The sequence below is a fragment of the Phalacrocorax aristotelis genome, chromosome 3 (genome assembly GCF_949628215.1).
Source record: "Phalacrocorax aristotelis chromosome 3, bGulAri2.1, whole genome shotgun sequence".
In the NCBI taxonomy this organism is placed as follows: Eukaryota; Metazoa; Chordata; class Aves; order Suliformes; family Phalacrocoracidae; genus Phalacrocorax; species Phalacrocorax aristotelis.
In genome coordinates this window covers 78491862-78518974 of record NC_134278.1, presented here as the reverse complement: position 1 = coordinate 78518974, position 27113 = coordinate 78491862, and the positions used below count along the sequence as shown (strand labels likewise).

At 42.6% G+C, this 27113-nt stretch overlaps 1 protein-coding gene across 12 annotated transcripts in view; it reads left to right on the top strand.

Moving 5' to 3' along the window:
- The window catches only part of ASB3 (ankyrin repeat and SOCS box containing 3), a 31512-nt gene extending 22586 nt beyond the window's left edge, over nt 1–8926 (top strand). For 4 of the 12 annotated variants that reach the window (XM_075088079.1, XM_075088082.1, XM_075088081.1 and 1 more), the window contains 5 exons: nt 553–750; nt 3840–4091; nt 6298–6431; nt 8158–8238; nt 8310–8926. In XM_075088079.1, the coding sequence (XP_074944180.1) occupies nt 553–750; nt 3840–4091; nt 6298–6431; nt 8158–8238; nt 8310–8593 (949 nt within the window). In that variant the 3' untranslated portion in view covers nt 8594–8926. Of the gene's footprint in view, nt 1–552; nt 751–3839; nt 4092–6297; nt 6432–8119; nt 8239–8309 lie in introns of those variants that run through there. The other 8 variants (XM_075088083.1, XM_075088086.1, XM_075088085.1 and 5 more) reach the window with 5 other exon arrangements.
- Nucleotides 8927–27113: the final 18187 nt, after the last annotated feature.

Below are 27113 nucleotides of genomic sequence, written 5' to 3'. Positions count from 1 at the left end.
ACCCCTATGCTGCCTTCATAGCTTTTGCAACAGTATGTAACTGGCGATGTCTGAGCAGCATCAGTAAGTCTCAGTAGCAAAGGAATCTGTGTTTGTCACTGATCCTTGTTAGCAGGAAAGGATGTGGACTGGAGGTGTGAGCTATGAAACAATGATTTTTCTGTTTCAGCATCTCAGTGAGTGGTGTTGAACAGAACTTAAATATTCATTTTTATTTGCAACTCAGATTTTCAGTTTGCTTCCAGAATTCTATGAAGTCTGGATTTAATGTGCAGAGGTATTCTATTGCTGTAAAAAGGATTGTGGGATAATAGGAACTACCTGCCTCTGATTCAGATTAAAATATTTATTGCCAGCCTAAATTCATGCCAAAGCACAATATTTGTTATGGGTCTATGTACGAAATTATAAAGGTTGTTCTTTTATGCAAACTCAGTAGTGAAAAAACAGGTAGGATTTTCTTCTTAAGTTGTAACGACCGTATGAAAAGTGACCATACATTTAATTATTGTCTAAGATCACAAAATAAATAGTGTTTTTAAATATTTGCAGGATATTAGAGTTACTAATACCAGTTACTGATCGGATTTGTGACAAAAGCAAAGACAAAGTGAGTCCTGTGTATTCAGCAGTATATGGTGGTAATAAAGAATGCTTGGAAATATTACTTGAAGAAGGCTACAGCCCAGATGCTCAAGAGTGTCTTAACTTCGACTGCAGATCACCCATGTGTATGGTCTTCCAAAAAGAGTAAGTATACTTCTTATATTTTGAAACTATTCATAATTATGTTGGCCTTTGTTTAACTTCGTTTAAATGTGCAGTTTTCCCACCCTCCTTCCTCAATTCTTGAGCTGCTGGAGTTAAACCGTAAATATTGAATGGTGCATGGGGTTTGGATTGTGTGCACGAGCTGAAGAACCTTGTTGAAGTCTCCGAGGTGAAGCTCGGCTCTTTAAAGAAGAGTCTTGTAGAACGTAAGTGCAGTTTTCATGCTTTCAGAAGGCCTTATCAACACGTCTCTGTCTGCTGGGAACGTGGCTTGATGCTGTAATTGGATCAAAAGGACTCTTAAGTAGCCAGATCCTTTTCAGTAAGGATGAGTTATTGGAAAATAGTGTTTACCTTTTCTTTAGGGGAGTCTCGTGCATAAGACAAGCAGAATTAATCAGGTGAACACGATAGCTGTAAGGGACTGGGAAACTGAATGATATATTCTTTTAGATCACGACCAATTTCTTTGTATGCCTGGTGAGTGATGTGCACCTCTGCTATTCAACAGGAAATAAAACAGCGCTTACTTCGTAATGCAAAGGTTATAATTTTGAAGGAAAAATAATAAGGTATAAAAGCCTTGCTCCTAAGTGTACATATATGGTAAGTGAGGGAGGTGCATTTCATGTCCTTATTGTTGATTTTGTTTTGTTTTGTTTTCCCTTTACTACAGAAGTTCATTCTTCCTTTTTCTGTGGTAAGTTAATTTGTGGAGGAGTGGGCTATTACTGTAAAAGATCTAGATGTCGCTGTCCCCAAGCTCACCTTGTGCTCCTCCCAAACTAATTCAGTATATAAAATAACATTCAAAGGATTGAATACTAGCACAGCTCAAATCAAGATAGAGCATCAAATCTTGGTCACCTCTTGGCAGTTATGAGCTTTGTATAGAGCTGCAATGTCATTGTATTTTACATTGTAATGGAGGCTTGAGAGCAGTTACCTGATACTCCTTCTTTATGCTTGAGAACAACAGAGGAATTTCATGTGGTAGAGAATTAATTTGAAAACTTTCTTTTTTTTCCTTCACCTGATGGCTATCATTTAATATTTTGCCAGAATTCTAGTTAGGTCACACTTTGTAGACATTCTTCCTTGGGAATATTAGTGTGAAGTAATGTTATGTAGCTAGTGTGCTGCATTACAGAAAATATCTTCAGTAAAGGCTTTTGAATTTTCATAAAACTCAAATTCTAACGGCATATTTCACGAACATGGATGAAAACTTATTGCTTATGTGGTGCCATTTAAATTAATGAGGTTTTGGTAGTAGTGAATTTACTTCGCCCCCATTAGACAGTGGTTTATCCAGCAGATGCAAAAACAGAGCTTTTGGAGCTGGCTTGCATTTGAGAGTCATGATTTCAGTTTCTCATTCTTGCCTCTTGTCTTCCACATGGGACCTGCTCACCTGCTCTGATTTCTTTTATTTAAGGAAGAAAAATGAAAACATGCAGCATTTCAACAGTTCTTAGATTCCAGAAGTTTGTCACCTACAAATATTTTTAGCCAAAATACAAACATTAGAGGATGTGCCTTGGTGCTTTCAATCCTATAAACAGTGGAAGCTTGTACACAGATGCGTAGAAGCTATTTGAGAAACTATTTTTTAGGAGAAAACTTATTATAATTAAAAATGTTGGCCTTGAGATCACATACATTTTTTTTTTGTCTTCTCCCTGGATAAAGCTGTTGAAAGAATTAACTTTGCTGGGATATTCTTTGAACACGTTTGAATATATGTGTTTGTTCTGTGTGTACTAGTTATGTGCTATTAATTAGTAGGATCACACATTCTTACAGTTGGCTTAGGAAAATTTTTTAAGAACTTTATGGAATATGTGTCAGCAATCTACAGTGCCATAAAGGTACTAAGTAACTTGCCAGCCATTCATAATGTTCCGGAAGTGAAAATGTCACGGTAATATTCTGGTTGAGTTTATCCTACTTGAACTAAAAGGGCTGGTTTCAAGGAGGGAAATCAAGGACAGAATTATTATTTTTAATAGCGAAAGCACATACCAGTGGCTGTGCCTGTTACAGCCTCTTGGGACTCTGGGCAGGCTGCAGGTGATTTTGAATGGCTTGAGGCGGGAACTCATCCAGAATGGAAAACTCATCAGATCCAAAACAGTGCATGGGCAATCATGCAGCAGGGTACGAGCCAGAATGTGCTTTTCCATATCTCTATAAATGACAGATAAGGTGGGCAGTGAGGCAGTGCCTAGGGTTTGTTATTACTAATTTTCATTGCACAACCCTAGGAAGTTGTCTTTAAAAATCCTTGGACATCATCTTCTCCATTTTGCCCTAGTCTGAGTATATAATAAATAATTTAGGAAGGGATGCAGACCAGGTAGCTACTAAAACGTGTCATAAACGTGGCAGGTAACATGTATCACCACTTCAAAACCGCTTCTATGAAGTAATGTGCAATCTAATTACCAACTAAAAAGTAACACCTTTGTTATCAGTCACAATCTCATTCACTATTAATTGCCGTATTATAAGTGATAATGATAAAATACAGCTGGGCGTAACTTAAACTATTAACAAGTTTGAACATTAGACTGTTGCCCGAGTTCTGGGGTGCAATCGTTTGGTATTTTTGCATACTTTGTCCATCTATTGCATGTGGCATATTTTTTAAGGTGAAACTAATCAAGTGGGCACTGTGCTTTCTGCTTATAGCAAGCACATGGTGGATCAGCAGCGTGCTGATACGTCTGGGTTACGGATACCAGTAACTGATAACTGGGCAGTTTCTATTTGTGATCAAAAGGCTTGGTTTGAAGGGCTGGAAGCTGGTTGGAACCATAGGTTTTTCAGGACAAAAAGAGCAAATGAGTTAAATATAGGGACTGGGGTCTCCTGAACTAGTTCTACATTCTAAAGTGATGCCTTCCAGAAAGAACTGCAGTCAGAATGGCATGCTGGGTTTTTTTGTTGGTTTGGGTGGATTTTTGGTGGAAGAAAGTTGCTTTCTCGGAGGTAAGAAGTGGAATGGTAGATGCTTCCTGGGGAAAAACTAACAGGATGTCCTGTTCCTTGTGTGCTGTTCATAGGTTTTTTAATTTCATTGATATTTTCCTGAAATACGGGATCACCTTACTTGGGATTAATTTGGGATATTGCCTGTTCCATGAAAAGTTTACTTTGTTTCAACGCTTCTTGAAGCTGGGCTGTTCACTGCCTTCTGGGGACGAGTTATCGGAGTTCATAAGTTACTCAATTAAAGCGCATGAGGAGTACAAGGAATGGCTGCCTTATCTGCTCTTGGCTGGTTTTAATCCAGTGAATTTAATGTGCAGATTCTGGTAAGCAGATAATGTTATCTTATTTACTTAAATATTGTATGCTAATCTGCAAAGCTGGTGCCAATGTTATTTAACACGTGCTTTCAGAGGATAGTACTTGATAATCAGTTGCGATGGTCAGGAGTGGTGAAGGTTAGGGAAAGTCTGAAACAAAACATTGACGGGTGACGGCTGGGTTCAGTAAAACAAATTTCTTAGACAGAATGGAGATTGCCCTGCAGAAAGGCATCATTTTGCAATTTTTATAGCAAACATCTGTTAGCCCCCAAATTTAGTTGCAGATTGTGTGTGTGTATAATACTGTAATGGTAAGAAGAATTACAAATACTGAGAAAGATATCAGCAGGAATGGGAAACAAATGCAAGGCGAAGCTGGGCCAAGGTGAGGAGGAGATGAAACGGATGCCATTAGAGATTATGTTAAACAAGATAATGTGGCAAAAATTGCAGTCTGAGTTTGGTTGGTTGGTTTGGGTTTTTTAATTATTTCATGTGCAAATAACTGCTTGGTGATGTTTTGTATTATATTAGGCATCCAGGGTGAAACTTACTTAAAATTGCAAAGTATTTGTATTTTCTTTGTTTTTTGATTTTTTTTTTTTTTTTTTTTCCTTATCCATGAAGATGACACTTAAACTTTACTACCATATTTCTCAGCTGTTAGCAACATAGTGTGAGATGTATAAACTCATTACATACGTAACTATATGAAAGGGGTGGGATTTTAAGGTTTATGTAAATATTGATTTATGTTTCAGATTCTGTTACAGTATCATGGTTAAGATATAATTGCTACTTCTAAACGCATTCATATATGATCTAGCGAGATTCTGTTAATCATTAGCATCCATGGCTTTCTGAACAGTAATTAGAGGAGCATATATAAAGCATGGTATATCTGCGCTTCTGTAGATTGTATTTATTAATGGAAGACTAAGTGATCACAAAAGTAAACACCCTACAAGACTGCAATTCCATTAGTGGACAAATCTCACTGTCCATGTATATCTCGTACAATGTTTTCTGATACTTCATTACATAATCCACAAATACTTTTATACCAATTACTTCCTTTGTTTAAATATCCACTTTTTAAAATAACACTTAATGTTTGTGTAAGTTTAACTTCAATATTGAACTATTCTGTCCTGGAAGATACCAGGAGGATAGTAGACAGCAAATGGCACTTATGCACATGGTTCATTAATGGCCTTTAGCTCCTTGTGCAAAACTACTCCGAAATCAGTCATAAACTGGTCAGTCCAGAGCACTGATAATTTTAATTACCGGGGGAAAAGTAAAAGCAACATTCTCTTAAAGAAAGCTAGGCAATCAGTGGTTTTCGGTGAATGTACAAATGTTCAGTCAAATATGAAAAATGAAGTAGTAAAAACTAGAAAGGACATAAACTAATTTTGACATGAATCTCGTAAAAAGCAAGTGTTTTAAAAAGTTTTAGTCTGGTATTTTTGTGGGTTTAGGGCATTTAGATTTCCATTCAGCTGAAAATTCAGGATTGTACACATCTAGCCAAGAAGCTGGTCTGTGAAATTGCATGGTTCTTCATCATGTGTAATACTAAAACAGTTGGTTTACCTGCTGTTGCTTAACTGTGCTTATATACTTTATTCAATTAAGCTATTGTTAAAAGTTCTTCACATTTGCTAAAGATTTGAAATGTAAATTATACTGATTTCTGAATGCATATAAATGCAATCTCTGGTAGGAGGAGAGTTTGAAACACTTGCAAACTTTGTGGGTTGTTTTTTTGTTTGTTTGTTTTTTCTTTGTTTTGTTTCAATAAATAAGTAGCTGAATATATATGCATTTTTCCCCAAAAAGTGATGGTAATGCTTATAATGCTCTGGTGTCTTGACCCCTTATTAAATTTAAGTGGAAATGGAACAAGAAGTTAGTGCAGAGGCGAATGCTGCCTGTTACTGAGGCATTTAAACTTCAGAGCAGATATTTTTCTCTTACAGTCTAACATATTTAAAAGAAATTGAGGAAGATAAAATTATATTAGTGAAAGCTTGGGCTGTCAAAATTACTTTGGATTTCTCTATCTGTATTTCTGTATAAGGGCTTATGATGTAGGTGGTTAAGGATTTTTTAGAAAGTAGTAGAGCTGCCTATGCGTTGATTCCGTTATTGTATGTATGCTATTGTGTAAAATTGATATTTTATGGGAGTTTTTGTTACTCAGGATTTTCTCTGTGAGCAACAATGCCCTTAATTTCATCCTGGAGTTCACAAACTGGAAGAGACTTCCTCCAGCTGTAGAGCAAGACCTTTCAGACTACAAAGAGAAGTTCACTTGGACTCCCAAGAGCTATTTTGGTAAGCAGGAAAAAAAGTCTCTGTGTGTGTCAGCTTCCAGGCTGTAAGTGGGAAGCAGTTCTTTGTGCTAATGCACGATGGAGGAGGTTCAAGAGTCGACAGACACTGCTTGACAGAAACTGGGGAGCAGAAATAGCAGTTACCCTAAACAAGCAAAACATATTTGAATGAATTTTACTCATTACATAGTTCAGTTCATGGTTAGCCTGAACTGAGAATGCCTACTTGAAACATGCTATCTTGTCTGCTTCAAATTAATGCATGTGCTGTAAAAGATGGGTAGTGGCTGGAAATTAGTATTGCACCTTCCTGAAATGAGTTGTTCAGCCTCTTGGAAGGTTTAAGGGGAGATGACCAACATTACTTGGTTATGTTTTCTAGACAATATCCCCCTGCTTTTATATTTTTTAATTCAATTTGTATTTCCAATGAAGCATCTATTCTGTTCCGTAAGCATTTGACAGTAATTAAAATACAAACCATATAAATAATCATTATTAAATACCTACAAGTCTAGTTGTTCATTGTCACTCCTGTAATTAAAATGTGGTCAGCCAAAAAGATTCAATAATTGGTTGTCCAGGACAACACGAGTGCTCACTGCATTCACCCTTCAGAAAAGCAGCTTTGAAGTACAGGTCATGCACTGTGACCTATGCGTTATGTTACTGAAAAATTGCACTTGGATGTCTGTCTTAGTGACTTATTTCAAAGATAATTCTACTGTAAAAGGGTCTGTAATAATTTTTAAAATGTTTAAGTGATGTTGTTTTTACTTCCTTTTTTACTTCCCTTGGAATATTCGAAGCTAATGAGGATCTCTTCTTGGAGTTTAAAAAAAGTTTTATTTGGGGAATTTTAGATTAAGTTCTTTCTTTGTTTCCTTAATAAATATATTTCTGTTGTAATAGCATCCCGTAACTAAAGCTGAAGAGAGAAAGCAGAGAGGAAAAAGTGGGGGGGGAAGTTTTCAGTTTTTAATTCTTTCAGCCTAGAGCAGTCAGGGCTAGCAGGCCAGCTGCTGTGCTGACAGGCTGGCTCCCCTGCTTGAGAAATACCAGCCACTTGAACTGAGATAAGCTGGTCATGTGAGTGAGCATAGGAAATTAAAAATGAAGGGTTTGTGTGGGAAAGTTCAAGAAGTGGTGTTCCCCCCGCCAGCTGAAGACTTGCAAAATGTATTGTCCCGTGGAGTTACACACCTGGGGTACTTACCCTTCTATACTGAAATACAGACATGATTGCAGATAATATTACGGATTCCTTGTGAATAAAATAAATGGAGAAGCCTCTCTAGGAGAGCTTGGAGGCACTAGAGTTCTATATCAGGAGAAATTGATCTATAATGTGAAAGTTTGTGTTTGAGCAATGCACATTTACTGACATGTTTGCGTATCTTTTGGCACAGTGGTTGTCCTAAGTCAAGTTATTTAGCAACATGTCGGAACATTTGGCATCATATGCCAGCTGAGTCATGCTATCATTTAATACTTATCCTAATAGTGTTCTCCACTGTTATTTTGTTGCTGGATTTACTTCTAGACTTAATTTTTAATTTCTTGTAAGTTGGCGTAAGCCTTTCTCCCCAAGCAGGTGGCTGTCCTGGTCTGGTTAGATGAAATTGTCTGATTAAGGATAAAATGATTCTTTGACACTTTGTTTCTAGAAGTTTAAGGTAACATTTCTAGCTTCTATAGGGAAATTCTGAAAATGCTGATTCTGGCAGGCAACAGTCCTTCACTATTGAGAACTATGCCTCATTATCTACCAGAGACTGGGGGCTTCAGATGGGACCCAGCTAAACCAGGTAACCGTAGGCAAGTGATGTAATCCCATGGTGTCCTGCTTGGTGTTTTGACATGCTTCTTAATTTTTCAGCCTTCATTCCTTCCCTGTCTCATCTTTGTCGTCTTGAGATCCGGTCCATTTTAAGGAGTGAACGCCTGCGATCGGACCGGTTTATCCGGGAGTTGCCATTGCCAGCTTGTCTCCAGGACTACCTTCTCTACTTAGATGTACTGCGAGTCAATGCTATGCCAGAATTGGAGGATTATCTGGGGCAGAGAGAGGAGGGAGCTCCCTCTAACACTCCAGTGCTGAAGATGCTGAGAGGAGAGACACCTGTAACACCAGTGTTAGGTGATGGTGCTGCCAGTGACTGAACTCTGTGGCTGCAGATTTTGTAATGGCAGTTAGTGGACACCGGAGAACTACTGTAAATAACCATAGTAATAAGTCTTTTTGTGCTGTAGTTTTATACTATCTCTAGAAGTTTGTTAGAAGTTCTATGGTTTACTTGTTTAAAAAGTCTCTTTTAGCTTTCTAAGTCTGTGAACGTTTTCTGGTTTTTGAAAGGAAATTTTTAACTCTTATGGAGTAAAATTAGTTTGTTCAATGAACACAGCTTACATAGTGGTCAAAATCTATTTGGTCAGTGTTACTAGATGCTTTATTCCAAATACTGCATATACCAAATGAAATTATCTGAAAGTCAAGGAACACAATAGTGTATTATTGTTATGAATTTATATGTTGGCAAGTGATCTAGCTGAAACAGAAACAGGAAAATAATATAAGAAAGGAAACTTTTTGCTGAAGGAACAGTGATTTTTGGGTGTGGTGGTTTTTTTTTTGGCCTTTTTTTTCCCCCTTTCCTTGGTCCATCTATATTTGGCAGAACATTGTAGTGGGAAGCTGGCTCAGAGCCTGCACCCAGTCCCTCCCCTGGCGTAGCCCATGGGCAAGGCACAAAATATCCCCTCAAGCACACTGATACAACACCGCCATACAAAAATCCCTCCTTCAATGAAGTGAAAAAGCAACTGCAGTTCCCACATGGTGGATGACAGGGCTGGGGCAGGGACATCTTAGTGGAAGACAGCGGCATGGCTCACGCTGGGAAAGTGCATCTTGCAGAGGCAAAGCAGGCGCTGCCAGGCTCACTTGTAGTAGATGGTGAAGGCGTGGAGGATGTACAGGAAGGTCGTGATGAAGGCAAAGAACTGCACAAGAGGAAGAAAAGCAAAAGCTGGGGTCAGCTGGAGAGTCTAACCCCATCTCAGCGCTGAAGCTCTGACCAGTGTGGCACCGCTGGGCTTGGAATGGCTCTGCCATGGCTTTAATATTTGCTCTTGCATCTCCCCAAGAGGACTGTGAGTGCTCTGGCCTGCCTGGGGTTTTCTGGACTGGCTCACCGATGCAGCGCTGTTGAGCTGGTAATAAGACGGCAAGCTGCGTTCAAACTCAGACCTGATGGTTGCATTGGCTTGTACAATTCTGTACAATTCACGTACAGAATGGCCGTGGTGCTGTGGTATGAATTGTCCTGCAAAACAAGGGAGTGGTGAGGATCAAACCTGCCTGGGAATCTCCTTCTCTGATTCACCCTGAGGATGAGGTCCATCCTCTGCATGTGTGAGTGCTTGAATGGGACACACACGCCCAGACAGAGGCTGGAACCAAACCTTCCCCTATGCCCATGCAGCACCCACAGCATAACACAGCTTCCCTCGGCATTTCCAAAATGAGCAAAAGGAGGAAAAAGGGCTGATTGTTTGCAGAAGGGCTGGCAGCTGGCCAGCTAACCCATTGCTAGTCACAGAGCCACGGTGGTCTTGCACCCACGCTGCAGCTGCCAACATCTGCCAGTGTCCCAGCCTCTCCTTGCCAGTGCTTTCCAGTTCTCGCTGTTTTTATGAAAGCCAAAGAGGTAGCTTAAGAGGAGCAGCAGGGAGATGAGGCAGGAGCTGATGGACACATACATCACCCATCCCTGCAGCAGTGGGAAGGAGACAGAGGTAGCAGCAATGAGGATCCATACCCAGGCCCCACACAACTGCCGGGGACAAACACAAGAGCCTCCGATGAGTGTGGGCTGTAGAAAGCCCCTTCTTCTCCCTGAGTCCCTCCTCACCTCCCTCCCAAGCTGGCCCCAGCAGTGGGAAGCCCTGCATCTTCAGGCAGTGCGGACCAGCCTCCTAGAGCATCCCAGCACAATGGCAGCACTGCAAGCTGGCATGAATTTCTCTGAATGCTGTTGGGAAATAATTCATAAAGATTCTTGCAAAAGGGAAGGGTTTGCTGCCTTGTTCAACATAAGGAGACGGCACCCTGAGGGCTTTGGCAGAGAAGCCAGAAAACGTGCTTTTATCTGGGAAAGGTGAATGGCTGCATCAACCCAGCCCTGCCTGCTTGTTAATCTCCTGGGCTTCAAATCACAGCATGAGGAAGTCTCCTCCTGACTCCAGGCACCAGCCCATGCTCACTCTGGATCCACCTAAAATATTTACTGTGCACAAATAGCACGTGGAGTTATCTGGATAAGGTCATGCCATCCTGTGCCGCTCTAGCTCCAGTGGAGAAAACTCCCCCAGATTTACACTGGGGAGCTGAGCCCATTGGCACAGGTGGCTCACGGCAAAGCCTGGCCACAGCGATTGCACCCATGGAGTGTGGGTGGTGTGCGTCGCTAGCACTGTGTCATGTCAAAGTACACCGGTTATCTTGGCAGGTCCCACAAGATGTCCTCTGGACCCAGAGGCAATTGAAAGATTAATGGAATGTCACACATTACAAGACACCTGACTGCCTTCAAGCCCTTGGAAAGGCGTAATACAGACGATGAAATTCCCTTGATTTTCAAGCAACTTCTGTACAATAACTGGAGCTGCTTCTGCCCCGGAGGCATCTGCATCTCTTCAGCCTCTCCCAGCCCCACAGCAGCCAGCAATCTCACATGGGCTCTGGGATGGAGCTGGAGCATATCTTGTCCTCAAGCTGTTCCAAAAAAACCAAACCCCACATCACAAAGACCACCTTTGTGCTTTCAGTATAAGCTAAAAGAAAAGATGTTATTTCCCATTAATGCTGTCTTCAGGATCATTTTTGGGAGCTAGTCCCTGATTTTTAGATTCTCTAGAATCATTGGTGGGGTGCTGTAACGCAGTTAAAGCTTGGCATACTCATGATCTCTGGTAGGATGAATACATAGGGAAGGTTTTGAAGACAGCAGGTCCGGAGGGCAAGACGGGCTATGTGGAAGCTGCAGGGGGACATGCCAAGGCCATCTCTTCTCAGCTGACACCACAACCGCTCCAGCTCAGCTCCGTTCACATTTGCCTGCACCGCACCACTCCTGTGCAGGGTTTTCACTGACATGCCCGCAGGGATGTGATCACAGAAACCAGCCCAGGCTGGCACCACACTGCTTCCTCCAACTGAAGGAGCCCTCAGCCAGGCCTCCGGTTATTGCAGCTGGCTTCACACACCCTGCCACCAACACTGGGATGGGAAAGCAATGGGACCCTGGCCCTGCCACCAGCACACAATCAATTTGAGGTCTTCAACAAAGGGGAAAGAACTCCTACACCACATTGGGGCAGAAACTTTTTCTGTAATGAGTCCTTGGCACACTCTCAAGCCTGAAATATTTTTGCTTCCACTGTTGTTACAGCCTCTTCCCCTTTTTGTTCAGGTTTCTGCTCCGTGTCCACATCAAACTCCCCCACACCCACTGGGCATGTCCAGCCTTCAAAAACTTGCAGCCAAACATTTTTTTTTTACAGACAACGCAACACACTGGTAAAAGATGGGAGGGTCCACCCACATGCTCCTGAGTGCCCAGAAAGGTCAGATGGACAGCACCAGGGACAGCTTTGATTTCTACCTCCTGGAAATCTGTGCTTTGGATTCAACAAGCACATGCTGTTTTTTTCCAGAGGATTCCACCTCGTGTCATAGCTTACCAATAAGCGGTGGGATGAATGGCTGGAGGTGGCACCTCTGCCTCATGGCCTCATTCTGTCCCCTCTAACTCAAACAATACTCTACAGCAGGAGGAGGATGATGTCTTGGTAAGATACCTCTCTGTTAGGAGGGCCAAGTGATGCCCTAGGAATCTGGCTTCTTTGCCAAGCTCTTGCACAATACATAGCAAAGATCAAATCTAGATGCTTCTTATTGCCAGAGCCCCTCCTAGGCCTGGGGGAAGTGCTTTGTGGCATTTCTGGAGGCTCCAGCTTACGAATGCTGTCAGTGGGAGCTGGCTTCGGGCAGTGTGCTGTGGTCTTTGAAATATCTTGTTTTAAAACATTTCACACCAGACAAAACTGGTGCCTGGCTCAGACTTAAATCCGCGTGTGACTCAGTGCCTGCCTGCCTCATCGGACATGCTGTAACATACCTATCAGCGCACAGAAACCATCCAGAGACTCCAGCACAAAAGGGAAATTGGATTAATAACTTACCACTGGGAGCAGGCAGCACATACAGCCTGCGGTTATAAATTGCTCAGGGAAAAGAAGCCTTTAACATCCTGGTCCACCTGAGGAATACCCTGCTGCTCATTAGCCTGCCCTAGAAAGTCGGCACAGGGGGAGCTACCGTATGGCATGGCCATGCACAGGGGAAAGACAACGTGTCCTGAATTCTCACCAGCTTTTATTTGTATTAGGTGGGTCAAGCACATTCCTATGAATAACCCAACCTTTTCCTGAGTGGGAAAGAAAAACAGTAAAACAGTCTAAATACAGAGAAACCTGCTGTCAACTGATTAGATAAGAGATGATTTTTTTTTCCTAACATGGCTGATCTCACTCAGCAGCATTCTAAAAGATCACTGCTATTTTCCTTGCCTGTTACCAGTCAACTGGGGTACCATGACAGAGTCTTTTGTTGATCCTGATTAAAACAAAACTGGAAAATAATTGGAAACTGTGTGAGAAGAGAAAAGCACTGCCTCAGCATTTGCTCCGCTTAGGCAAAACATGGCACTCGAGGTGGCAACAACAGGTACACATAGCAACAGGCAACCACAGCCTTGTCTAACATTGCAAAGTCAAAAACTTATAATTTCCATTAGTTAAACTGATAAAGGAATTTTAGTTGCTTTCAAAATGGTAGTGGTAAACATGTGAAAATCACAGAATGGTAGGGTTTGGAAGTGACCTCTGGGGATCACCTTGCCCAACCGCCCTGCTTGAGCAGGGACACTTCCAGCAGGGGGCACAGGAACGCATCCAGGCGGGTTTTGAATGTCTCCAGGGAAGGAGACTCCACACCCTCCCTGGGCAGCCTGTGCCACTGCTCTGGCACCCTCCCAGGAAACAAGTTTCTTCTCATGTTTAGCTGGAACTTCATGTGTTTCAGTTTATGCCCATTGCCCCTTGTCCTGTCATTGGGCACTATTGATAAGAGGCTAGTCCCATTGTCCTGACACCCACCCTTTAGATATTTATAAGCATTGATGAAATCCCCCCTCAGTCTTCTCCAGGCTGAACAAACCAAGGTCTCTCAGCCTTTCTTCGTAAGGGAGATGCTCCAGTGCCCTGATTATCTTGGTAGCTCTCCACTGGACTTGCTTAAGCAGTTCCCTGTCCTTCTTAAACTGGGGGGCCCTAAACTGGACACAGTACACCAAATGTGGTCTCAGTAGGGCGGAGTAGAGGGGGAGGATAACCTTTCTCATCCGGCTGGCCACACTCCTTTTAATGCAGCCCAGGATACTGTTGACCTTCTTGGCCACAAAGGCACATTGTTGCCTCATGGTCAGCTTGTTCACCAGCACTCCCAGGTTCTTCTCAACAGAGCCACTTTCCAGTAGTTCAGCCCCCAACCTGTACTGGTGCATGGGGTTGTTCCTCCGCAGGTGCAGGACCTTGCACTTGCTTTTGTTTGACTTCATCAGGTTTGGCCCAGCTCTCCAGCCTGTCCAGGTCTCGTTGGATGGCAGCACAGCCTTCTGGTGTATCAGCCACTCCTCCCAGCTTGGTATCATCAGTGAACTTGCTGAGGTTACACTCTATCCCATCATCCAGGTCACCGATGAATATATTAAACAGGACTGGACCCAGCACAGACCCCTGGCGACCACCACTAGTTACAGGCCTCCATCCAGACTCTGCCCTGCTGATCACGACCCTCTGAGTTCAGTTGTTGAGCCAGTTCTCTGTCCACCTCACTGTCCACTCATCCAACCCACACTTCCTTAGCTTGCCTGTTGAGGATATTATGGGAGACAGTGTTGAATGCCTTACTGAAGTCAAGATAGACAACATCCACTGCTCTCCCTTTGTCAACCCAGCCAGTCATGCCATCATAGAAGGCTGTCAGGTTGGTCAAGCATGATCTTCCCTTGGTGAATCCATGTCGACTGTTTCTGATAACCTTCTTGTCCTCTACACACCGGGAGATGACCTCCAGGATGAACTGCTCCATCGCCTTTCCAGGGACAGAGGTGAGGCTGACTGGCCTATAGTTTCCCAGGTCCTCCTTCTTGCCCTTTTTGAAGACTGGAGTGACATTTGCTTTTCTCCAGTCCTCGGGCACCTCTCCAGTCCTCCACAACCTTTCAAAGATGATGGAGAGTGGCTCAGCAAGAACATCCACCAGCTCCCTCAGCACTCGCAGGTGCATCCCATCAGGGCCCATGGATTTGTGAGGATCCAGTTTACACAGGTGATCTCTGACCCAGCCCTTCTCAACCAATGGTAAGTCTTCCTTTCTCCAGGTTTTTTCCTCTCTCTCCTGTGGGCTGAGATGCCTGATGGTGAGCCTTAGCAGTAAAGACCGAGGCAAAGAAGGCATCCAGTAACTCCGCCTTCTCTGCATCCTGCGCCACCAGGGCCCCTTCCTTGTTCAGCAGTGGGCCCGCTGTGTCCCCAGTCCTCCTTTTACTGCTGATGTATTTAAAGAAGCCCTTCTTGTTATCTTTGACAGGCCTTGCCAGATTTAATTCCAAGTGGGCCTTGGCCTTCCTCGTTGCATCTCTGCATACCCTGACAACATTCCTATATTCCTCCCAAGTGGCCAGTCCCTTTTTCCACGTACTGTGAAGCTTTCTCTTCCATTTGAGTTTCTCTAGAAGCTCTTTGCTCATCCATGTGGGTCTCCTGGCTCCTCTGCCTGACTTCTTCCTCTTGGGGATGCACTGGTCTTGAGCTTGGAGGAAGTGGTCCTTGAATACTGTCTAGCTCTCTTGGACCCCCCTGCCCTTCAGAGCCCTAGCCCGTGGGATTCCTCCCAGCAGGTATTTGAAGAGGCCAAATTTGGCCCTCTTCAAGTCCAACGTTGTAACCCGACTCATTGCCCTGGTTCTACCTCGCAGTATCCTAAACTCGACTATCTCATGGTGGCTGCAGCCAAGGCTACCCCCAGCTCTCACAGCCTCAACCAGCCCTTCCTTGTTTGTTAGGGTAAGTTCAAGAAGCACATCTCGCCTTGTTGACTCCTCCACCACCTGCATCAGAAAGTTGTCCTTGATGCTCTGCAGGAACCTTCTGGATCATGCATGGCTCGCTGTGTTGCTTTTCCAACAAATATCAGGGTGGTTGAAGTCCCCCGTGAGGACTGGGGCCTGCGATTGTGAGGCTACTTCCAGCTATCTGTAGAAGGCTTCATCAACTTCCTCTTCTTGATCAGGTGGCCTGTAGCAAACGCCCACAACAGTGTCACCCATATATGGCTGTCCCTTAAGTTTTACCCACAGGCTCTCAACTTGTTCTCCTTCCACTCCAAGGCTGAGCTCAATGCATTCCAGTTGCTCCCTCACATAAAGAGCGACTCCCCCACCTCGCCTTGCTGGTCTGTCTTTTCTGAAAAGCCTGTAGCCATCCATGACCACATTCCAGTCATGTGAGCTATCCCACCATGTCTCTGTGATTGCAATCAGATCGTGGCCCTGCAACCGCACATAGACCTCTAGTTCCTCCTGTTTATTCCCCATGCTGCGTGCGTTGGTGTACAGGCATTTCAGAGAGGTACTTGAGCACACAGGTTTCCCCAGAGGGGTGTACGAGGACCCACTATAGCCATGCAAACCGTTGAGGTGGTTGGTCTCCTGGTTGCCATCTCATGAGGCTGCTATGGCGCCTTTATCACTGCTCAGGTTGTCCTGTCTTATTCCCCCATTTTATGTGATGGCATTAGCATTGCCAGTTTGTCCCCCTCCCCCGAGTTCCTCGGTTTAAAGCCCTCCTCACCAAGTTTGCCAGCCTGCTGCCAAAGGTTCCCACTTCAGCACTGTTAGTCCGCGAGGGATTCACTAACAGGACAATCACTATTAGTCTAGTTGTGCCCAATAACTCTTCACAGCCAGATTCACTAATAGTGAAATACAGGTTCCTGTTAGTCCGCGAGGGATGCACTAACAGTACGATCACTATTAGTCTAGTCATGCCCAATAACTCTTCATGGCCAGATCCACTAATAGTGGGGTTTATTGAAGCAACAGAAATACAGACTCTTATCAGAATGCCGGGTGCAGGCATACAGTGCTAAAAGACAAAATAACAAGCTTGTTCTCTAAATTTCCCAGGGAATCACTTGGTATAACCAAGTGTTCAAGTCTTACCCGGTAGGCGTCCCTATGGGGGAGAAGAGAGGTTCAGCCCACCGACTGATCCCAGTTGTCTGTGATGGTGTCTTCCCTAACGTTCCTCTCTCTTGGGGTAATTTTTATACTATTTTATGTTTAGGTGGTGCTTGAGTGACTCTAGTCATACATACTTTCATTATTGATTGGTGTAGAAATTTCTCACTTTGATTTAAAGGTATAGACTAAGAGAAATTCAGAGTGCACACTCAGTGAGGGGTTGTCGTACCTTGGAGGCAGGTAACTTTGGGATGGAGGTGTGTATTTTAGTATTGTAATGAGGTTGTAATGAGCAAAGTTCACCCACAGGGCACGATGTTACTGCGCTGATCTGAGCATGGTTCCATGGTTCCATCCAGCCCCTATATCTGCAGTGATTTATAGATGAGTTTGGCCATGAAGCCTTCACTTCACTACCTCCTCCAGTTACCTCCCTTAGATTAGGACACCAAGCTCCCTCAGTGTTCCTAACATCTAAGAGTGCAGGTGGTGTTGCTTAGGGGACAGTCACCGAGCCAATTTCCAGCATGCCGACAGCATTCCACTCTGGAAGTTAACTTTTATGAAATGTGGATATAACTTTAGCCTTAATAACTTCAACCTCAATAATCTCACCCCCAGAAATCATTCCACACTTTGGCCAGCTGCTGCTCAGGTTCATTTGGTGTCATGTGCATAAGACCTTGAAATTTTCTTGTAAGTGGCCTTAAAAGTAATTTATGATAATAAATTCTGTTATTCTTGCAGAACAATTATGTTTGTTTTCTAGTAGAAGTAACCTTTTATCGATCAATACTCATACAGCAACTTCAGCAGGCTTTTGCTTTTCATGCCTTGCTTCACAAATTGTTTTGAATTTTTTTTAAGAAATACAAAAGCAAGCTAGTTCTTGAAGCAGGATGTGGAAATCGTAATTTATAAGGGGATATCAAGCATAAGCCAAATATAAAATTCTACTGTAGGCTTGATTTTATTTACAGTCAAGAAAAACAGATCAATATTGGAACAAATGTATTAATCTATACTTGTACCAGAGCTTTTCAAACTCTATGGATAGCAAGATAGCAAATAGACGGTAAAGGAAAACCCAGGAAATCAGTAAGTCAGAACATCAGTTTATTTTACTAGGTGGGATTTATTCTGTTATACTCTCTTTCTCACAAAAATTATTGTTAGCAACGAAACAGCACTATAATTTACTATTGCTATAATTTAACACTCATCTGAATCAAAATGGCAGTGAGCTGGTGCACACCTGACTGACACCCCCACAGGCCAGATTTGAAACTACATGGGTGCCTGAACTCTGTGTTTCTCCCCCTACAAATGCTCTGCGCCCTTGCTCAGGGGGAGGATGTGCAGCAAGTGGGACCACGAGAGGTCAAGAGCTGCTGACACAGCAGGGAAGCAATTGCCCCAACCTTCCCAAGAAGCTTTTTGTTCCTGGAAAATTCCAGCCCAGAAAATACCCTCAGCACTAACACCAGTACTTCCCTTTCCCTCTGGAGCCTAGGAGTAGGTAGCAATCATCAAGGTGGCCCTTGCTACACTAATGAAGAGCTATAAACTAGAGGAGGAAGCTTCCCTGGCGGTGATGTTTTCTGTAGTTTATGTTGTTTCTGTGCATGGAGGCACTGCTCTGTGGTAGTAACATTGTCCATATAGCGGATATTGAAGTGCCCCATCAGCATGGGCTCCTGGTGCCGCTGCACCTTGGCCTGTGAATGTGAGAAAATGGCATTGAGCAGCCCCACCTCTGCATTGCTTCTCAAGTAGGGGAAGAAGGGTGCCTAGGGTTGGGAAGGTATGCGTTACTAGCCTGGCTTATTCATCCTGACAAAGCGGTAACTGGTGTGGACAGCATATGCCTTGTGTGAGCAGGCTTGCTGCTTCTATCTGGGTTATCCTGCTGTTGTCCTGTAAGGAGGGAGGCTGGCTGTGTGGCATGACTGTGGGAAGCACTTGCTTGACCAATAATGTCTATAATGTCTGTTTTAGAAAGGGCTGCTATATTGTCGCTCGTGTCTCTCTTTGCTAGTTTGGTCCCTTGTGCAATGTGGTTCTAGATTGCCCATCAAATGGCTTTTTTTCACTCCTTTTTTGTTTTTCCCAAAAGAAATATGGAATGTGAGTTATGTGGGGGTGGTACACAGCTGTGCTATGTAGTCTGGCTTCCTGGTCACTCTCGCATTGTGTCAAAATTGTAGTTCTGGTCTATGGCTTTCTGTCCCCGGCTCTTCCCCCTGCTCTCAGCTTTGCTAATAGCAACTGTAGTGATGAGGGGGAATTCTCCCTAAAATTGCACAGTTGATAAATACAGGCTGGGCTGCAATCTAAAAGGCATTCAATCATCAACCATAATATATTTCTCTTCTTGAGCTCAGATGTTCAAGGCTGTTATACCTCAGTTGTTTCATATACTTGTCTGTAAAAATAGGCAGCTACTGTGGTATTCATTTGAAAAAAGTAATGAAAATGCAGTATATGACACATTTGAAAAACAAACCACAAAAACTGTTACTTATGTATTTAAAATTCAAAACACTGAAGAAATTAACTAAAAAAAAAAAGCTATTCTTAGTAGGGATCTTTTTTTTTTTCTTTTCCCCAGTTTGAGATACGTAACACCTGCAATGTTTGGTAACTATCACTTTCTCGTCTTCAAGCTAAGGTCACTTTTACAAAGAAAAAAATTGCTAACTGGATGAAATAGAAGGAATCATACTGCATATTCATTTTGGGGTCAGAAATCCTTGAAATACTTGATTTCCTATTTATTTTGTGTGTATGCTTTCTGCAGTCTTTATTGATTTCAATGTAATGTGTTCTGTTTGGGAGGTAATAATTCCCTTTGAAACTAAGGAGACTTGATGTTGCAAATCCTCTGTAATAATGGAGGATTGTTGTTGTTTACTTTGAATAGACTATAGATTAAATCCCTCAAAGAGGAATTTGTGAAGATGAAGTATGTCACTATGACTTCAGACAGTGCTGCATTTGCTCCTGTTCTGAGTGGGTGAGATCATGATTTACTGAGTGAAAATCAACCAGCATGCACAAGCCTCCGAAGTAAATTGCGAATGAAACCCTCTGACATACTGGTCCTTCCCTTTGCTCAAGGGAGAAGCTTTCTCAACTCTGCCAAAGCCAGAAGGACTCTGCATGAATCTTTTGAATGGGTGTGTTTTGCTGCTCCAGTGTTCCTGTAAATATCACTGCAGTTGCTGAAAAGCTTATGTGTCTGGAAAAGGTTGGAGGAGTTTCTTTTGTCTGAGTAGACATACTGAAAGGAAAGTGGGCAGTCAGTGAATATAACATGCCCTATTTACATGTCATTTAGAAAGTCCCTTTTCTTGACACTTTCCTAATTTACCTAATGGTGATTGAAAAATGGATCTTCTTTTAGGTACTATAATCTGCAGTTATTATTCTATCTTGACGTGTTTAAGTAGAGTGCATCTTTAGCAGAATCTCAGTGAAAGTGTACCCAAAAATTAACTGGTACCCTTGTCCTTACTCACCTAAAATGTCTGTCTCGGTTATTGGGTAGATTACTGTGTGGATTTCTATGTCCCAGTGTGTAATTTTCTGCAACATTAATGTTACCCTTGTTGATTTATGTTTGAGAAGTATTGCTTGCTGTCTCCTGATATGTCCCTATATACGTCTAGGCAATCTCACCTTCTCTGCTATCACAATGTTTCCTAGGCTACTTAATCAATTTTCTTTCTGTAATATAAGTTTTTCAGTTGTCAGTTTGATTTATTTTGAATTTTGAAAATTTATATGAAAAATTTAGTCACCAGAATAATGTCTTTCTTTATCTGAAATATCTTCACTATGTAATTAGGTTGAAGAAAAGCATCTTGATTTGCTTGTACTTCTAAATACAGCTACTGACAGAAACGGTGACCTGTGACCTCCTTGGGCTCAACTCCCTCTTTGTATGCTGGAGTAGGACAGATACTCTTACCCTGTTTCAGTGCAGCCACATCCATGCTGGTGAGATGCAGACTTGTTGCCTCCTCTTGTTGGTGTTTCTGCCCAAAATTGATCTCCACTTCCTTTCTGAATGGTCTGATTGAGGTAGTAAAGCTGTCCCTGCTCCTTTCACTGAGGAAGAGTTTAAGCAGTTGGCGGGGGTAGTTTGCAGCACCATGTCTCTCCCATGTGCCCCATGGGCCTTGCTATGTGCCCCACTGCTATGGCATTGAGGGGACATGCCCGAGACGTCCATTGGTTCTTGGGGAGGGAAGGAGGGTGTTTTGAGGTGGAGGTGTCTCTGGATGCAGTAAGCATGGAAGGCAGAGTAAGTGAAGGGAGCCCCTGGTTGAAACATTCTCACCACTACTACCTGAATTGCTTTGTTGCTTCCAAATCAGTCTTCCTGACCCCAAATTGAGGGTAATGTAACTGTTCTTCTCCCTTCCCATCACCTCATCTTGGCTGCAGCAAACATTTAAGCTGTGCCGCAGCTGCAGAGAAGCCTTGATCCAGCCTGACTTGAGCTGTTGTGTTCAGCTCTCCTATCTCTGATGGAAGTGGCTGCATGTAGCAAGAAAACAGAAGCCCCTTTGCTCAGCCAGGGTGTCACTGCTGCATAGGTAACTGGGAAGAGACAGGAGTGTGTCCTTGGTGTTTCTGTCCTAATGCACTGAACTGCTCCTTGAAGAGTTATGCAATGTATTTTGTGGAAAACATAGTCTCTTTTGTGCTTGAGAAGAAGACGAGAAGAAGACATGAAGAAGTCACAAAATTTACTGTAGCCTTGTGCATCAGGAAAGCTTTCACTACAGCTAATTTTATTGAACCTGTTTAACTGGTGTTTTTTAGTGTAATGGGGAATATCCCAGAAGCTTGCACAGGGGATTGCTGTGTAAGAGATTACTTGACTGAATGCTTCTGAAAGTCAGCATCTTTGCCATAAAAGTCCCTTAATTTCTTATTAGGAGCATGAGGTAGCAGATAAGACTGTCCTGTGTTTGGCAGCTTGGCTTGACAAGTGGTTAGTGTCTCGTGTGGCAAGGAGACTAACAAGCTTTGGATGTTGAGCAAACTGGCAGCAAATCAACTCAGCCTTTCTAGCTGTGCAGGCCCACTAGTGCAAGCATGATGCAGTTATCGAGATTGCTTATGGAGAAACCAGTCACCACTTTGTTTAGTGTAGGTAGCACTCAAGTGGCATCTACAGCTGAGACAGGCCTTGGCTGATGCCACATGATGCCACTTGATGCTGTTTTTGGTCTTCTCCACTGGCTCACGAGCCAAAAGGTTCACAGAGTATGAGGTCAGGCCCAACATTGTACCTCAACTAAACCAATGGCATGGTGCAGGAAAACAGTGGGGCTCCTGCTGTGCTAACCAGTTAGCCTTACTGGGGACATCTGCTAAGCTATGTCTGACCTGAAGGAGGTTGGTCTACTCCATATATCTGACCTAGCTTTTCTGTTTTTCCAAGGTAATTCTTCCAACAGTTAATCAGTTATTGATACTACTGAATAGTTAATATAGGATATGTCAAGTACCTGCAGCCTAAATGTAAATAATTACCAAGAATTACTGTGAAAAGTGTTCCTTTTTCTACAGCTGCTAGCAGCCTTCATCCCCGTTCTGCAGGGGCACCAGATTGGTCAGTAAGACCAGTTTGTTGCTCCCTGTAAACTGAAGGAGCCTGATTACCATTGTTACTGTCTAAACATTGATTTTATTATTCAGTCTAGACCTTATCATTAAATACAGGTGGGGAAGCCAGAGCATTGCAAAGGTTAACAATTAAGCTGACTTTTTCTCTGTCACTGAGCACTTCATATTTCGCGAGACACAGCAGCCATGATTTTAATTTGAAAATGTGAAGCTATGAGCTTTGCAGGGGACAGATGCATGCTACTTTGGTACTGAATGCCTTATTTTATCTGGCACCATTTCCTTTTGTGTTTCTTGGGGATGACCAAGCATATACTTCACAACTAAATAGTAAATTGTTTTAGCAGCACTAGGGACACCTGTAATGTTGGAGTAAGTGGGATTTCCCCTGTGCCTCGCACACTTAGCTATGTGTAGGTAGCATTTTCTGCTTTGCTCCATGTTCTGCACAAGTGATGAATATCCAAGTGCTGAACTTGAAGTAGTTAATGCTGAGGCGCTGAAAAAAGACAGTTTCTGCTGAGGAAATATAGTCATCTTGTTTTGGTAATGAGCTTAAAGCATTTCAACATCTGCTCCTAGGGAGGAAAAAAGTAGGTTGGGGGATTTTGTTTGCTTGCTTTCAGTCAGGAAGAGTAGCTTTTGATTACTTTGGTATAAAACCAAAAAACCATAGGCAACTGAGACTTCCTTCCATCAAAGAGTGATGCATGCTTCTGCATAGTTTAAAACCTGCCCTACTTTTACTAGTTTACTTCTAGCGTTTGACACTTATCCATCCACTACAGATTTAATCCATCTAATACAAGCTTGATCACACAGATTATAGGGTATTAGTCATGGACAGCATGTCTCTTCCATACCTGGGATGGTGTAGTGACATACTGAGGCTAATATGAGACTATGGTCTTGCTTTCTACTTCCCTGCTAGAAGAGTGCGTTTAACTGTAAACTAGAGAGGCTGTGATGGATCTACATGTGATAGATAATGGGCTGTGTGAATCTAACATGATCACTGGGATGTGCTCAGAGATCTCTGCTGTTGAGATTCTGCTTGTGTGTGGCCTTACATGCATTTCCCTCTGCCACTGCACAGATAGCAGTGTTGCATTCATCAGAGGGGGTGACCAATACTTTAGCAGAAGGGTCTCCATCGGCAGGTCTTCTATATTGTTTTCCTCCAGTTTATGCCAATAATTTACCTTCAACAGATGTATTTTTGAAGTGTTCTTTAAGTGTGCCTTAGTCTTCCTGTGTTCCTCCCAAATTTGTGCCTCTTTGGAGAGGACAATAGGTGTATGTATTCCATAGATACAAATAGTCTACAGAATAAGGAGGCTAAACGTTGGCTACTTTTTTTGAAATCTCCGTATTGCTGCCGCACATAGTTCTTTCTGCTCCAAGAGGTCCATTCTTTTTGGCTTCAGTATGTAGCAGGCATCACTGGAAAGGACCAAAGAAACTCTTTTCTCATGCCTGAGGAGAGACTGAAGGAAGCTGCAGGAAATGTTGCTAGTGCTCTGCTCCTATTTTGTTCTTGTCTCTTAGGGAACCTTTGGGGAAACTTCAGCACGCATTTCACTGTGCAATCTGATTGCTTTGGAGAATAAGGGATGATCAGTGGTTGGGCATCTTGTAGCTGATTTTTCAAGGCTTTCTGGGAGCCCTTTGGCAGCCAAAAATGGCATCAGACAGGTGATGCACTCAAATGGCTGAATGTTTCATAGTGCAACATCTGAAAGGGATGGCAGTATTACTTCTTTGCCCCTAGCAATTTTTTTTTTCCTCCTTCTACAATGTTGTTGACACTGCAGAGACCTGACCTGTTCTCAGTGCTGGCACCTGGGGTAATCCATCCTTTAAGAAAATGTTGCCTATAGCTGTTGTGTGCCTGGAAGATACTGAATGTGAAGTTTAAGTTTTGCTGGCATGGTGCTGTAGCTGAACAGAGGGTAAGTCTCAGCCTTGACCCAAAAAGCTACATGCAGGAAAGGAGGCTTCACTTGAAATTAAAAATTGAATTTTAAATTCTAATCGAAACATAGGAAGAAGAAAAAAATAGTTAGGCAGATGATGCTGGTGTGGCAGTGTGGCCAGCCTAAGAACAGGTGATGTTTACACTATGGCAAGCAGGAAGAGGCATTTAAATGCAGAGGGGCACCTTGGGAATGCCCTTGAATGAGAAAGTATTTTTTGCTGGCTTCTATGTCAGTAGTATATGTTTTGGCCATGTTCTAGGTGCAGATAGCCTGGCAGAAAAGGTTATCTAGCTCAAGCTGTGGGTGAAGAGTTTGTGTGTGCAGGTGAATGCATGAGTTTTGGCACGAGGTGATTACGTTAAACCTAACACTGAAGTCATGAACCTAGAAATGTGTTGAGCTACTGACAGAAAATAGTATTTCTCTTCACCCCTTCCCTTCCACAAAGCAGTGGAGGTTTAAGTTATTAAAGTATCTTAATACAAATCATAGGCAATGCTCTTAAGAAATTTCCTCCTGTACTTAGTATCTTCTGCCAGTGGAGGAGTTACCATAACACAGCAGAATATTGATGTGTCTAATCCCCCACTCTGCATCGGGCAGCAGCTCTCAGCTAGTACTCAGGAGGCAGGTAAAAATAGATTAAAAATCACCATGTAAGTACTCCAGTGCTTTGTTACACAGGAGATATGAATACTTTTATACTCTTGAAGCAAGCTGAGCTAATCTTCTTGCAATTCCTGGCCTAGTTAGCATATCTGCAAATATTACTTTTGCTAAACTGAATGTGGTTAAATCTACTCAGGGGGAAAAAAACTAAAATCCATAACTACTTCTTGTTCTGACCAGATTTCTTGTGTGTCCTCAGACCAATTGCTTTGAACTTCCGTTGCTCCCTTGTGTGTTTTCTACCTCTCTGTTCCACATATGCCATCCCTCCTTTCTCCTACTTCTTTACCCCACTCCTAATGTGGTATTTTTGGAAGTGGTCTATTCCCAATTTTGTGATGCTCAGTCCCTTTTCTGACCCAATGTCTTTAAGTGGATAATAGGGGGATTTGGAGAAGGAAGCATGGATTTTTCTGCTACTCTAATTGTACGAAAGAGTGTCAGTCCTGGTCGCCCATTAGATGTTACTGTAATGGAAAGAACTGATCTCTTTGTAGTAGCAATTATTTGTAGCACTACATGATTAATCTTTTGTTTCAAATTCTTAATTACATCAAATATGCCCACTTCTAATATGGGAGAACTTAGTTTGCTGAATACTTAGGAATATGAAGCTTGTGGACATCTAAAGATACTTTTCCTCAGAAATGAAGATTCTAGCAGAATACTTAAATCATTAAGAAGAAAATCTGTATCCTTATTAGTGAAGGAGACCCTATTCTTGTAAAATCTCTAGTCAAGAACAATTCCAGAGTTCAGTGGGATTACTCTGAGTAAATGCAACAAAATAAAGGGAAAAAAATACTGAAAACCACATTATTTGCATTTCTTTTTAGCTGAGGTTGAAAAATCCTGCTTTTCTTCAGGTAGGGATAAGGGATGGAGTATGAAATGCATGCTTTGGTTAGGCCAATAAACTTGAACACTTGATTTGCGTCCAATTCATATCTTGGTGCTGAAAGAGTGCAGTGAGTCTTCTGCAGGATACATGCATTATGCTTATAACAAAATTATATACCCTAAAGCAATAACAAGGTGTCCTCACTTTGTTTTCTCTTATGCATGTTTAGACTGACCAAACAGATCTGGAAACATACTGGGTTTTTTCGATATCTGTTTGGTAATAGATTAATACGTAAGGAAGCATGTAACTGCATGTCTCAAGTGAAGTTCTTGGAAAAGGTGTAAGAACATCAGATATGCATGCACATGTATTTAACTTGACTGTGGATGCAATGATCCTGAATGTGTTACCTTGATTTTGCTCCCTTAGGGTTAGCCGAGCATGTCCCATTTCCCCAGTTCCCTGCTGTTACAGACGCTTCGCTATTGCTCTCAGCCTGTGGCATCCAAGCTCTGTGTTCTGAAAGCTCAGATGCAATCCTGTAAATCCGAGCTAAACAGGTTTTAAAAACCAAGATCATATCTTATACAATCTTCATATATCTTCTCTGGGAACATGTCTTTTTGAAGGTATCGGGATTTTGTAAAGCATGTGTGGTTTGTGCTCTGAATTTGTTGCACTTGATTTTGGCTCTGGCCTCACAGCTGTAGGCGCTACAAGGCTGTTTGGGAGAGCCTGTATGCCAAGTTAAAGGTAGTAGGTATGTCTGCCTCTGCCGTGTGTTGCTGGGGGAGAAGCAGGGGCAGAACACATACGCTGGCGAGTACGTAGCAGCCAAATACTGCAGCTTCTGATTTCAGGTACATGTCTGTTATGTGATTGACATCACTCCCACTACATTTTGTGAGCAGTGATTAAAGCCAGTAATCTAGCTATTTAATTGCTCAATCTGTAAAGCAGATGAAGCTGCATAATTGGTGTTTCAAGTTGTTAGTTCAGTGTTGGCACAGATATCAAGAAAAGTGTTCATATTCTACCACAGAAGTAAAAGACTGAGTTCTTGCATCAGTATCTGAATGTACAGCTTTATTTTTGGCTCTGAGCTCTGATTTTAATTTTTTTTCTTCCTCTTTTTATTATGGTCAGTGAATTTGACACTCTCCTAATCCTGCTGGGCA